Raw genomic sequence first — 14,324 nt, forward strand, 5'->3', positions numbered from 1 at the left:
CCTGCTGTGAGATCGCTGGTCGTGTCGGAATGGCCTGGACCTTTTTTTGGTCGTTGAGGTCCCGCTGACATCGCTGAATCGGTGTGTGTGACACCAATCCAGCGATGTCTTCACTGGTAACCAGGGTAAACATCGGGTTACTAAGCGCAGGGCCGCGCTTAGTAACCCGATGTTTACCCTGGTTACCAGCGTAAATGTAAAAAAAAACAAACAGTACATACTCGCCTTCTGATGTCCGTCAGGTCCCTTGCCGTCTGCTTCCTGCTCTGACTGACTGCCGGCCGGAAAGTGAGAGCAGATCACAGCAGTGACGTCACCGCTGCGCTCTGCTCTCACTGTACGGCGGCTCAGTCAGAGCAGGAAGCAGACGGCAAGGGACACCGAAAGGCGAGTATGTACTGTTTGTTTTTTTTGGTAACCAGGGTAAATATCGGGTTACTAAGCGCGGCCCTGCACTTAGTAACCCGATGTTTACCCTGGTTACCCGGGTGCTGCAGGGGGACTTCGGCATCGTTGAAGACAGTTTCAATGATGCCGAAGTCGTTCCCCTGATCGTTGGTCGCTGGAGAGAGCTGTCTGTGTGACAGCTCCCCAGCGACCACACAGCGACTTACCAACGATCACGGCCACGTCGTATCGCTGGTCGTGATCGTTGGTAAATCTCTATGTGAGACGGGGCCTTAAGACTCTGCAGCTTCACAAGTCGAAAAAAAAAAGCAAAAATCAAAACAAATCTTGTTGGAAAAAATAATGTTGGAAAAACGAAAAATAACAAGGGAGGTGCATGACAAAGTCTGGGGCAAAAGGATTCTGGAAAAACGTATGTAAATTTGACGAAGAGGGATAACTGCATCCCAAGAAGACAGAGCAACATGAAGGCAAACAATACCGTGACTAGAAGCTGTGCAGGAATCTAGAGAAAGCTGGACATAAGGGCCGGCGTAGACTCGGGCCTCATTCGCACCTGTCGTTGGCTCCTTTTCCTGTCCATGGGGAGTTAAGAGCAGAATGCCGATGTTATTCTATGGAGATGCTCACACATCTTGTTCCCAGAGTCACAAGGATAAAAGTAAGAAAATAACTGCTTTGTTCTTTAATTTTGTATATATATATATTTTTTTTATATTCTGTTGTTAAAGGGACCTTCTGATCTTCTGTGCTCGGAGTCCCCAGTCAGGACAGGACTCGGATAGTGAAACAGGCTCTGACAGTACGGACTCAGGAATGCTAACCAGGACAGACACTGGTGCTGGATCAAGTACCGCCGGAATGTTTTCAGGTTTGGGTACCGTGAGTGTATCTTCAGGATCATGTACCGCCAGAGGGACTTCAGGATTCAGTTTGTCAGGATCGGGTACAGCTGGAGCGGTGTCAGACACAGGTACCGCAGGTGCGGCTTCAGGGTTACAGTGTCAGGGTTCGCGTACCGCAGGTGCAGCTCCAGGTTCACGTACCGTAGGTGTCCATCTCCTGAGATCTTGATGTTCCGTTGTCCACGGTGCACAACATAATCAAGAAGTTTACAACCCATGGCACTGTAATCTCCGTTGACTGGACTGCAGAGAAAAATTGATGAAAGGTTGTAACGCAGGATGGTACTGATGGTGGATAAGCCCCAATCAAGTTCCAAAGAAATTGCAGCTGCCCTGCAGGCTCAGGGTGCATCAATGTCAGTGCGAACTGTCCATCCACATGTGAACGAAATGAAACGCTATCGCAGGAGAACAAAGAGGACCCACTGCTGACACAGACATAAAAAGATAGACTACACTTTGCCAAAATGTACGTAAGCCAAAATCCTACTGGGAAAGGGACTGGTGGACAGACGAGACCAAGATAGAACCAGACGAGACCAAGTATCAATTTACTATTTACGGAAAACAGAATGAGGCCTACAAAGAAAAGAACACTGTACCTACAGTCAAATATGGTGGAGGTTCAAGTATGTTTTGGGGGTGTTTTGCTGCCCCTGGCACTGGGTGCATTGACTGTGTGCAAGACATCATGAAATCTGAAGATTACTATGTAGTGCGCAGTGTCAGAAAGCTGGGTTCGCTTCTTAGGTCATGGGTCTTCTAGCAAGACAATGACCCCAAACAAGAAGCACTTTGAAATGGATGGAAACAAAGTGCTGGAGAGTTCTGAAGTGGCCGCAATGAGCCCGGATCTAAACACATTGATCACCTGTGGAGAGATCTAAAAACTACTGTTGGGAAAAGACGCCTTCACATATGAGGGATCGTGAGGAGTTTGTAAGAAGAGTCGTCCAAGATTCCAGCTGAGAGGTGTAAGAAACTTGTTGGTGGTTATAGAAAGTGATTGATCGCCGTTTTTTATTCCAAAGGGGTGCAACCAAATATTAAGTTGAGGGTGCCAACAATTTTGTCCAGACCATTTTTGCACTTTTATGTGAAATTCTGTCCAATTTGGCTTTTTTTTCTCTGTTTTTTTTGTGTCGTTCCAATACACACGAAGGAAATAAACCTGTGTATAACGAAACATGTGAAAGTGCAATAATTTTCTGGGAAAATTATTTCATTTTCTGGCACAGTTTAAAAGGGTGCCAACACTTTCAGCCATGACTGTATACACACACATGTAAGGATGTTAGTGCCCCAATTGCAGAATTTGAGACTATTCCCAATTCCAGGGGCGGCACCGCTATAACTGCAGTGTAAATGGCTGCCCTTGATAACTCGGCGCTGACTAACTCATCGGAATAAAAATCCTTTACGGAAACAAAGAAACAAAATCAGCAAAATGCATTTACTGTACGGCTGTGAGTCTGAGGAGCCGAACTTTATTTTTAAAAGATCCCCACACAGCAGATGGCGAGGAAGAATAGCGCAAATGAATCACACAAAATCACATCACACAAGGCGAACTCAGCTGCAAGTGCGTCACCGGGGAGAAAAAAAAGCAATTAAAAGTTTTCCAGAAGAATGAATCTCCTTCCATCTGCCGACCTCGGCGAAGACCGACTGATGCCCCGCCCCAAATCCCATTAATGGGTCGAAGAATCGAACGACTGCGAGTTCATTTTAATTACATGGATAATAAAGAATTAATATTCCTCCGATTCAGCCCTCACGGGTCACACTGATATTACATCTGCAAACTGGGATACGAAGCGAGGGCGGCTCTGGTCTCTACTGGTGCAGTCTGCAAGCCTCCCTATGGTAAAAGGTGGGAGGATAATAATGTCATCCTCGCAGCCCCCTATGCCTTGTGAGCCAGAGGTGCGGGGAGACAACACCTGTAAGAGGACCTGTTATCCCTCCTGCCATCGTCCGGGGAGACAACACCTTTAAGAGGACCCATCATCCCTCCTGCCATCGTCCGGGGAGATAACACCTTTAAGAGGACCCATCATCCCTCCTGCCATCGTCCGGGGAGATAACACCTTTAAGAGGACCCGTCATCTCTCCTGCCATCGTCTGGGGAGACAACACCTTTAAGAGGACCCGTCATCCCTCCTGCCATCGTCCGGGGAGACAACACCTTTAAGAGGACCCGTCATCCCTCCTGCCATCGTCCGGGGAGACAACCCCTTTAAGAGGACCCGTCATCGCTCCTGCCATCGTCCGGGGAGACAACACCTTTAAGAGGACCCGTCATCCCTCCTGCCATCGTCCAGGGAGACAACCCCTTTAAGAGGGCCCGTCATCCCTCCTGCCATCCTCGCTTTAGTATCTAATCACATTTTCCATATTCCACTATCTTTTTTCACAAGTCTTTGCCGTTCCTCTGTTATTCCTCCTGGAAGTATTGATATAAGTTGTTAGCTTTCCCCTTCTCGTAAGTGCAGCCGGCCCTATAGAGATCTATGAAAGGCTCACTCTGCCGACAGCTGCCGGTCCTGACACCACACACGTGCATGCTCACTTTAGCCAAGCGTGCACGTGGGTCTTGCTTTGGATTATCCCCTGAGGAATATTTCAAAACAAGTCCAGTATTGTGATGCTGCAGCTTCCATAGCGCTCACTTGCACTGTGGTGCCATTTCATACACAGGGGCCATAATGGCTGGCGTGGCCCCGTACGTCTCCTTACACTTAGTGTACAGTAGTGACAAGTAATGATGACGGTGATGGAGGATCCTGCAAAGTAAAAGTCTGCAGGAAGTTCCAGAAAAACCAATGCTCGCCCAATCACTGGGCGGCCACGACAGAATTGTACAGTGCTTTCTAGGCAGCTTCCTGGCGCTGACATTGTGCGCTGTGCTGACATTGTGCGCCGCTCCTTACCGTGATGATGAGACCTTTCTCCTGGAAGTAGCTGACCAGCGGGACTGTGTTTTGCTTGAAGTTCATCAATCTCCGCTGGATAGCCTTCAGGTTGTCGTCCGGCCGCCCTTGCTGCTCCGCGCGTTTCAGCAGCCGTTCTTTCAGTTTGTGATTGGCACAAGCGAGAAAAACCACGAGATCCGGAGTACAGATCTGAGGGGAAACAAGACAAGAAGAAAAGGAGAAACTTAGAGAAAAAGAAACAATATATAAGTGAAATCACAGTGCCATCACGGACATTATGCTGTCAGGGAGCACAGCCACAGGGTGGCGCTATGAAGCCCAATGGATCCCACTACTGTATCTGCTAGCAGTGGGTTCCCAGTATCATAAATGAGAATTATGGTCGTACAAAGCCCTAGAAATCTAGCAAAACAGTAAAGGTCACGGTCTTATTTAACAAACTCTATCATAACTACAAGGTCATAAAAGGAGCTCCATAATGTATCTTATCAGAGAAATCTGCTTCTTTCTCCACTTATGAGCCACTTCTCTTCTCACCACCTCCTGAATTCATCATTCACGCTAAAAAATAAATAATTTTGGTCAAAATTAAAATGGATTCCCAATGTACTGAGGGATCAGATTACAGTTTCCTATTGAAGTCTACAATAAGGGGGAAAGGGAAGAAAGGAGAGGAACTGAAAGATAGAAGAGAAAATGCAAGACACAAACAGATTGGAAAATGTTTGTTTCACTCAAATGCTAAATTCACAGCTTCACTGCTCAGCACTAGTGTGTAATGACACAGCTTTCTAGTAAAGTGTTTTTCTCACCCTAGTACTAAAATCACCGCTACACTGCTCAGTACTCATATGTAAAGCCGCAGCTTTCTAGTGTTTATCTTACCCTAGTACTAAATTCACAGCTACACTGCTCAGCACTAGTGTGTAATGACACAGCTTTCTAGTGTTTATCTCACCCTAGTACTAAATTCACAGCTACACTGCTCAGTACTCATGTGTAATGCTGCAGCTTTCTAGTGTTTATCTTACCCAAGTACTAAATTCACAGCTACACTGCTCAGTACTGCTGTGTAATGCCACAGCTTTCTAGTAAAGTGTTTTTCTCACCCTAGTACTAAATTCACAGCTACACTGCTCAGTACTGCAGTGTAGTGCCACAGCTTTCTAGTAAAGTGTTTTTCTCACCCTAGTACCAAATTCACAGCTACAGTGCTCAGTACTGCTGTGTAGTGCCACAGCTTTCTAGTAAAGTGTTTTTCTCGCCCTAGTACTAAATTCACAGCTACAGTGCTCAGTACTGCTGAGTAATGCAGCTTTCTAGTAAAGTGTTTTTCTCACCCTAGTACTAAATTCACAGCTACAGTGCTCAGTACTGCTATGTAATGCAGCTTTCTAGTCAAGTTTTTTTCTCACCTGAGTACTAAATTCACAGCTACACTGCTCAGTACTGCTGTGTAATGCAGCTTTCTAGTAAAGTGTTTTTCTCACCCGAGTACTAAATTCACAGCTACAGTGCTCAGTACTGCTGTGTAATGCAGCTTTCTAGTAAAGTGTTTTTCTCACCCGAGTACTAAATTCACAGCTACACTGCTCAGTACTGCAGTGTAGTGCCACAGCTTTCTAGTAAAGTGTTTTTCTCACCCTAGTACTAAATTCACAGCTACAGTGCTCAGTACTGCTGTGTAATGCAGCTTTCTAGTAAAGTGTTTTTCTCACCCGAGTACTAAATTCACAGCTACAGTGCTCAGTACTGCTGTGTAATGCAGCTTTCTAGTAAAGTGTTTTTCTCACCCGAGTACTAAATTCACAGCTACACTGCTCAGTAATGCTGTGTAATGCTGCAGCTTTCTAGTAAGTGTTTATCTCACCTTTGTGTTGCTCCTTCTGAACATTTACTAAAAAGAGACAAGAGAGAGAGAAGCCCCCATGTCTGTGTGTGCTGTGTATGGAAGACATATTGCCTAGTCTCCTCCCACTAGCTGAGAGACAACTGAAAATTAGAGAGAGTCTGTAAAGGGGAAAATTGATGAACAATGATACGAGTCATATAAATGGTGAAGAATAGGATTATGCTTCATGAGCACACATTACGGCTTATTCTGAAAAATCACTAGAAACAACAGATAAATGTTAAAGGAACAATCACTTGTGCGCCAACATATACTGTGGCCCCTTCACAGACCGTCTGTGCTCTGCAAAACCACATTATCTCCTACTGTAGATCTGGCAGATAAAAGAACACAATAGTTGGGATCAATCTGATGTTGTCCATTAAGTGCAGTAATATGTGTCATCATTCATTTATCTGCGCTCATAGATTCCAGTGGTGTCACCTGCACCTGTAAAGCTATTTTCTTCCACAACGTCCTGATTGTCCATAGGAAGAGCAGTGATGAATTCTGCACACTTAACACACTGTGCAATTACCAAGCCTCCACTGCCTGAGAGAAGACAAGCTTTATCGACACTTGTGAGGTCTGGGCGCTGTCAGTGCCACCGTGTCCTCAACATACTTGTTGTTTTTCATCTTCAGAAACAGAGTTTTAAAGGCTATCGCCTTCACACAGATTCTTTTTTTTTTTATAAATTGTTCATTTGCTTTCTAAATGTAAAAGCTAAGAAACTTTCGGAATAGTCTTCAGTAAAATGTTCTACCATTTTCCTGTGGCAGTCCAGTACGAGGCTGAGTGCGCTGCATAACTGATGAACATCTATTAAAGGTCCTGCTAATGACAGCGCTATCAATGCTCTGCTGTCTTCTCTCAGTGTTAGTGAAAGTAGCAGGGAAGGAGAGACAGATCTCCACAATATAGAAAGGGAAGACACACAGAGCTCACATCCAGCCTGTGTTACTGGGAGAGACGCACTGACCTCACATCCAGACTATATTACTGGGAGAGACACAGAGCTCACATCCAGCCTATATTACTGGGAGAGACACACAGACCTCACATCCAGCCTATATTACTGGGAGAGACACACAGATCTCACATCCAGCCTATATTACTGGGAGAGACACACAGAGCTCACATCCAGCCTATATTACTGGGAGAGACACAGAGCTCACATCCAGCCTATATTACTGGGAGAGACGCACAGACCTCACATCCAGCCTATATTACTGGGAGAGACGCACAGAGCTCACATCCAGCCTATATTACTGGGAGAGACGCACAGACCTCACATCCAGCCTATATTACTGGGAGACACACAGAGCTCACATCCAGCCTATATTACTGGGAGAGACACAGAGCTCACATCCAGCCTATATTACTGGGAGAGACACACAGACCTCACATCCAGCCTATATTACTGGGAGAGACACCAAGACATCACATCCAGCCTATATTACTGGGAGAGACACACAGACCTCACATCCAGCCTATATTACTGGGAGAGACACACAGACCTCACATCCAGCCTATATTACTGGGAGAGACACCAATACATCACATCCAGCCTATATTACTGGGAGAGACACACAGACCTCACATCCAGCCTATATTACTGGGAGAGACACACAGAGCTCACATCCAGTCTATATTACTGGGAGAGACACACAGACCTCACATCCAGCCTATATTACTGGGAGAGACACACAGAGCTCACATCCAGCCTATATTACTGGGAGAGACACACAGACCTCACATCTAGCCTATATTACTGGGAGAGACACACAGACCTCACATCCAGCCAATATTACTGGGAGAGACACACAGACCTCACATCCAGCCTATATTACTAGGAGAGACACACAGACCTCACATCTAGCCTATATTACTGGGAGAGACACACAGACCTCACATCCAGCCTATATTACTGGGAGACACACAGACCTCACATCCAGCCTCTATTACTGGGAGAGACACACAGAGCTCACATCCAGCCTATATTACTGGGAGAGACACACAGATCTCACATCCAGCCTATATTACTGGGAGAGACACACAGAGCTCACATCCAGCCTATATTACTGGGAGAGACACACAGACCTCACATCTAGCCTATATTACTGGGAGAGACACACAGACCTCACATCCAGCCAATATTACTGGGAGAGACACACAGACCTCACATCCAGCCTATATTACAGGGAGAGACACACAGACCTCACATCCAGCCTATATTACTGGGAGAGACACACAGACCTCACATCCAGCCAATATTACTGGGAGAGACACACAGACCTCACATCCAGCCTATATTACAGGGAGAGACACACAGACCTCACATCCAGCCTATATTACTGGGAGAGGCACCAAGACATCACATCCAGCCTATATTACTGGGAGAGACACACAGACCTCACATCCAGCCTATATTACTGAGAGACACACAGACCTCACATCCAGCCTATATTACTGGGAGAGACACACAGAGCTCACATCCAGCCTATATTACTGGGAGAGACACAGACCTCACATCCAGCCTATATTACTGGGACAGACACACAGAGCTCACATCCAGCCTATATTACTGGGAGGACGGAACACAGACCTCACATCCAGCCTATATTACTGGGAGAGACACACAGACCTCACATCCAGCCTATATTACTGGGAGAGACACACAGACCTCACATCCAGTCTATATTACTGGGAGAGACACAGACCTCACATCCAGCCTATAGTACTGGGAAAAACACATATATATCACCTCCAGCCTTCATTTGTTGGACAGACATACAAACACACACAACTCAAAATATTAAATTTTGTATCAGTCTGCGAACTGGACAATAGGGGGTCTGAAATTAAACATTGCAGACGAAAATGTACTGAAATTGTGTTAACCAATAGCATACGTAAAATTATTTTTCCATTTCAGTAGTGCCTACAGCCTTTAAGGCTTTTCCACCCAGTAAGAAGCTCTCGGGAAAAGTAATTTCAGAGCATGAAAACTGTCTTCTATAAAGCGGACATCCTGCTGACAGCGCTGAGCAGCAAATAGACAGGAGCCACATGCAGAGAAATGACGCTGAGGAGCAGAGATAGAAATCACCGTTCCTCCATGGTTTACCAATTGTCAAACAAAAGAGAACACCGGGCGATTACTGGAAATGTATCCATAATATATACACGGCTGTCAGTGGGGTCACGTCCGATGAGCGAGGGCTGGCCCAGCCGTGGTGGATCAGTACAGGATGATTACCGCAGCAAATCTGCACACAGCCCCCAGGGAAATCTGAACTTGTCGATTTTTGCCGGCTAATATGCAGCAACATTACATCACTAGCAGATGTGACTGCAGATTTTAATTTCCTAATTAACGTCAATGGGAATTAATCTGTAAAATAATGACAAAGCAGATTTAAGAAATCCGCCGTGCACGGCCAAATACACATGGTTAATTTTTTTATGCAGATTTGTGCTGCCGATTTTGCAGCCAATCAAAGGTCAATCTGGCAAAATTTGGAGCTGATAATATGAAGGGTTAACTTGTGCCATAACTGGTCGGGATTTTCTGTGATAAGTTTTGGAAGGAAATCCATCTGTGAAATACAGATAAAGCAAAAGGGATGAGATGTTACCGACCTGAACGACATGATACAGAAATGTTCTGTGCAAGTTACCTAAGACTTTCTAATAACATTTATGTTTCAGTTTGAAGTCATCGTCATCACTTCAGATGACTGTCAGTAATTGAAAGTGTTACTGTGTACTTCAAGAAGGTAAAAATCCTTCCTGATCACAGCTGATGATTTGCTGCAATGTGTCATCAAATTCTTATAGAACCAAACATGACTTCTTTTCACTGATACATTGTAGCAGACGTAGGAGACAGTGGAGATTAGTGCAGCAGGATTGCTCCGCTCTACACATGCACTCACAGGTGCTGAAAATGCGGGAGGACACAAGTACTCAGGATGTTAGAAAGTTCCAAAAACATTTTTATTATACAGTGGTTAAAGTGTACGTGTCTTTTCAAGAGACTTTTCAGAGAAAGGTGTTGTGTGTGAGCACACATGTGGAATTACACTATTCCTGACCATTAATTGTCTTGTATCCTTCATTTTTCCACTCTGCAGGCTCTCTTATTTCCAGTTGTCGCTGGGCTAGTGACTTGAGACTAGTTGCTAGGATTTCACCCATACACAGCATGTACAGAAATCAGAGATTACTGCTCTCTTGTCTCTATGTAGCAGATGTTCATGAGAAGCATCATGGAGGTCATTATACAGCAGTACTGAGCAGTGCGGATGTGAATCCAACTCTGATGTGAAATAAAACAAACACTAGAAAGCAACAACATGAACAACATTACAGAGCAGTACAGAAAAGTGTACCTGTGAATCCATTTCTGGAGGATGTAACACACTAACTGTAATGCTGCATCGTAGAGAACAATATACAGCAGCACTAAGCAATGTAGGTGTGAATCCGGACTAGAGTGAAATAAAACACTTATTGGAAAGCAGCAGCATCATGGAGGATGTTATACAACAGTGTGGGACAGTGTAGCTGTGAATCCTGCACTGAGGCAAAATAAAAGAACTGGAAAGCAGCAGCTTAGAGAACATTATGCAACTGTACTGAGCAGTGTACCTGTGAATCCAACTACGGGGCAAGATAAAACACAAGTAGCAACGCTATAGACATTATAGTCCGTTGTAATCTGATCCCTCAGTGAGCAAGCAGTCTTGTTTTGGCTAAGGTGGTCTTCAGCTGGTTTTTATAGAGCAATGGTCCATACAGGAAGAGGCTGGGTGAAGAAATTGCATATTAGAGGAAAGAGAAGCAGATTTCTCTGAAAAATAAAAGTGCTTCCCTGTAGTATGTAGATTTTTACTAAAGTACTATTTTGTGTAGTAGGTGAGAACCTTTTATGCCGTAAAAGCACACTCATCCATAAGAAGCTGGCAGATAGAGAGGCCTGTGACCAGATAAGTCCCACTTCTTATCCACGGAATCACACAGTATGATGCCTCCGCTGAGTTGCTGCGCAGGGGCAGTGGGGAGGCATAGTGTGCTTCAATGAAGAAGGCGGAAGGAGGTTTCTGGTCCCAAGCTTTTCCATATGATGACAAAATATGGACGTGTGCACGTGGACAGCACCCAAAGCTTTCCGAATGAGAGGATGTAGCTTAAACATGAGGCAGACCTACACACATCTATATATATAATTGTCTAAGAGTTTTTCTGTCTGTCTGTCTGTCTGTCTGTCTGTCCTGGAAATCCTGCGTCTCTGATTGGTCGAGGCCGCCTGGTCCTCGACCAATCAGCGACGGGCACAGTATCGACGTAGATGTCATAATGGTTGCCATGGCGACGATGATGTCATAAAGGTTGCCTCGACCAATCAGTGACGGGCACAGTCTGCCGCGAATTCTGGAATCATCATTGTCCATATACTATGGGGACATGCATATTCTAGAATACCCGATGCGTTAGAATCGGGCCACAGTCTAGTTACTATATAACTGTCAAGCTGTGACGGTCTTCGGTATGGAAGAGGGGCCCCAAACTGTCCTTGGAACTGGGACCATAACTATCCCTGTCCCGGGAGTACTCTTGAAGGTAGAAAGGCCCGGGTCTCCGACCTTATAATGGGTCCTGTTAAACCCTACTCTGTCCACTCCCCATCCCATGAGGTTTGGGACAGAAATGTAAGGGAAACAAGACAAAAAGACAAATCAGGGATAACAGAAAACGTCTATCATGCAAAAGGGAGGAGGATAGGGACAGGGAGGAATAAACTAAATGGGAATAGGGACCGGGAGATGAACGCACACATACTACATATAGAAAACCACAGAACACTTCTACTACAGCTCCACTCCAACCAATCAGCTTTAGCACTCAGCACAGGAAGACAAATCTTTCACCGGCAAGGACTAAACGCCCAGAGCTTGTATATATAGAGGGAGTAAATGATAAGCAGTTGCAACTGAGAACAACCTGGCTGTATGGTCTCAGCCAGCACGGAAAGAGTCATTAACCCTCTCAGCACTGAAGGAAAGGAAATCCATTTAAAATAGGACATGAATCACACCATCTCTAAAGAAGACCTGCGATTCATTACCCTACGTGAAAGTCTAACTCCAGATTTTCCAGGAGGACGTAACACCCTCGTGACAGTAACACAGGTTTTCATTTATAAAAGACTGGACAATCCCTACAACGGCCCCAGTATATCAGACTCCTATCCCAGCATTATTTAATCTTGGGTATTTTGGGACTTCTTACTGTCTTGCATTCGTCTTCCATTAAAATGTAAATTATTGTTCTTGTCCACATGAATATCCTAACTCCACTGCTATCAGCTCTCCCCCTGCGTGTTATCCCGCAGCCCTCGGTCTGCAGGCTTCTCATAGAAAAAGAGCAAATTGAAAATCCATCAGATTCTTCACACGTTCAACAACTTTCTACATCCAGGAAAGGAAATGATTGCAAATATTTAGAGGCCTGATGACAATCTGGCTCAGAGCGGCTGCTGACACATTATCTCCCCAATTGCCACAATGTCCCTCTGATCTTAAGCTTCAAGAAGTCTTGAGATTCCAGGCACATCCCGGGAGGCAGAGATGAGAGCGATGCATTACTTTACTGGGCACCCGCCTGCTGGGATGAGGATCGGCGCCGGTCACTGGCGGTAAGTGGCCTCCGCCCGGTGAAGGCAGACGGGTCCGGAGTGCGGAGCAGCCATCATTATTATGGGCTGGCATCATGAAAACACCAACAATCCGGCCGGCAGGTGCCCGTCTCCTCCTCACCCGCCACATGTCTCGGCTTATTTAGCTCTTGGCCGCAGTCAGGAGTTCTGCTCTGCATTAAATTACCGTTAATAATATCACAATTAGCTCCTTCGCTTGTTAGCTGACAATATGGAAGTGCCCATTGTTACAGGAGCAGATGTTGCACATGAACCCATATGTCCTCATTATAGATTACACGCACATAAAGGGGTTATCCAGTCCAAATAGCAAAACTAAAAAGCCACATCCTCCTGGAATACATGGGGTTATTACACATGCAGCCTTGGCTCTGTATACTGGTATAGTATAATATAATTTCTGCAGAAATGCAGGTATTATGTAACTGATACGTCTCCTGGCCCCATCTCTTCTGTCTCGCTGCTACACTGTACCGCCACTACAAGCTCCGCTCTGCTACATCAGATGCTGCAATTCTGCCAATCCTCCCAGTCATTTCTGTCCCAGCTCTGCTACATCAGTCATCACCAGGTGAGACATAATATGAGGGATTACTGCTCTTCTGTCTCTATGTAGCAAGTGTTCAGAAACAATAGGATACTAGAAAACAGTATGCAGCAATACTGAGCAGAGTAGCTGTGAACCCAGCTCGAGTTACATAAAATAATTACTAGGAAGCTGCAGCATGCAGTGCATTATACAGCAGTACTGAGCAGTGTAGGTGTGAATCCAGCACTGTGGCAAAACAAAACACTTACTATAAAGCAGCAGCCTGGAGTATATTATATAGCAATGCTGAGCATTGTAGCTGTGAATAAAGCACTGGAACTACATATAAAACATACTAGAAAGCAGCAACATGGAGTACATTATATAGCACTACTGAGCGGTGTAGCTGAGAACACAACTCTGGAGTGATATATTATTATTTCTTATTATAGCGCCATTTATTCCATGGCGCTTTACATGTGAGGAGGGGTATACATAATAAAATACAAGGACAGTTACCTTAAACAATAAAAGTCATGACTGGCACAGAAGGAGAGAGGACCCTGCCCACGAGTTATCACAATCTACGATAACACTACAAAGAACCTACAGCATGCAGGACATTATTATTATTATTATACATATTTATAGCGCCATTTTTTCCATGGCACTTTACACATGAAAGTAGCAAATAACAACAACAAGCACAATAGACATGGGCAAAATAAGGCACACATAAGTACAGAAGGAGGGAGGACCGTGCCCGCGAGGGCTTACAGTCTACAGGGGATGGGTGAGGATACACTAGGAGAGGGTAGAGCTGGTTGTGCAGTGGTTCAGCAGACTAAGGATCACTGCAGGTTGAAGGCTTATACTGCAGTACTGAGCAGTGTGGTGGTGAATGCAACATTGCTGAGAGCGGAGATAAACA

General features: G+C 45.1%; 1 protein-coding gene across 2 annotated transcripts in view; it reads right to left on the reverse strand.

The window, feature by feature from the left end:
- Positions 1-14,324, reverse strand: part of AK5 (adenylate kinase 5) — a 133,541-nt gene that overhangs the window by 89,429 nt on the left and 29,788 nt on the right. For both annotated transcript variants that reach the window (XR_013218565.1, XM_077277557.1), the window contains exon 6: positions 4,247-4,438. Coding sequence is in view for 1 of the 2 variants with exons in the window: in XM_077277557.1 (XP_077133672.1) it covers positions 4,247-4,438 (192 nt within the window). In the remaining variant the exon portion in view is untranslated. The remainder of the gene's footprint in view (positions 1-4,246; positions 4,439-14,324) is intronic.

Source organism: Ranitomeya variabilis, chromosome 8 (genome assembly GCF_051348905.1).
Source record: "Ranitomeya variabilis isolate aRanVar5 chromosome 8, aRanVar5.hap1, whole genome shotgun sequence".
NCBI classification, from domain to species: domain Eukaryota; kingdom Metazoa; phylum Chordata; class Amphibia; order Anura; family Dendrobatidae; genus Ranitomeya; species Ranitomeya variabilis.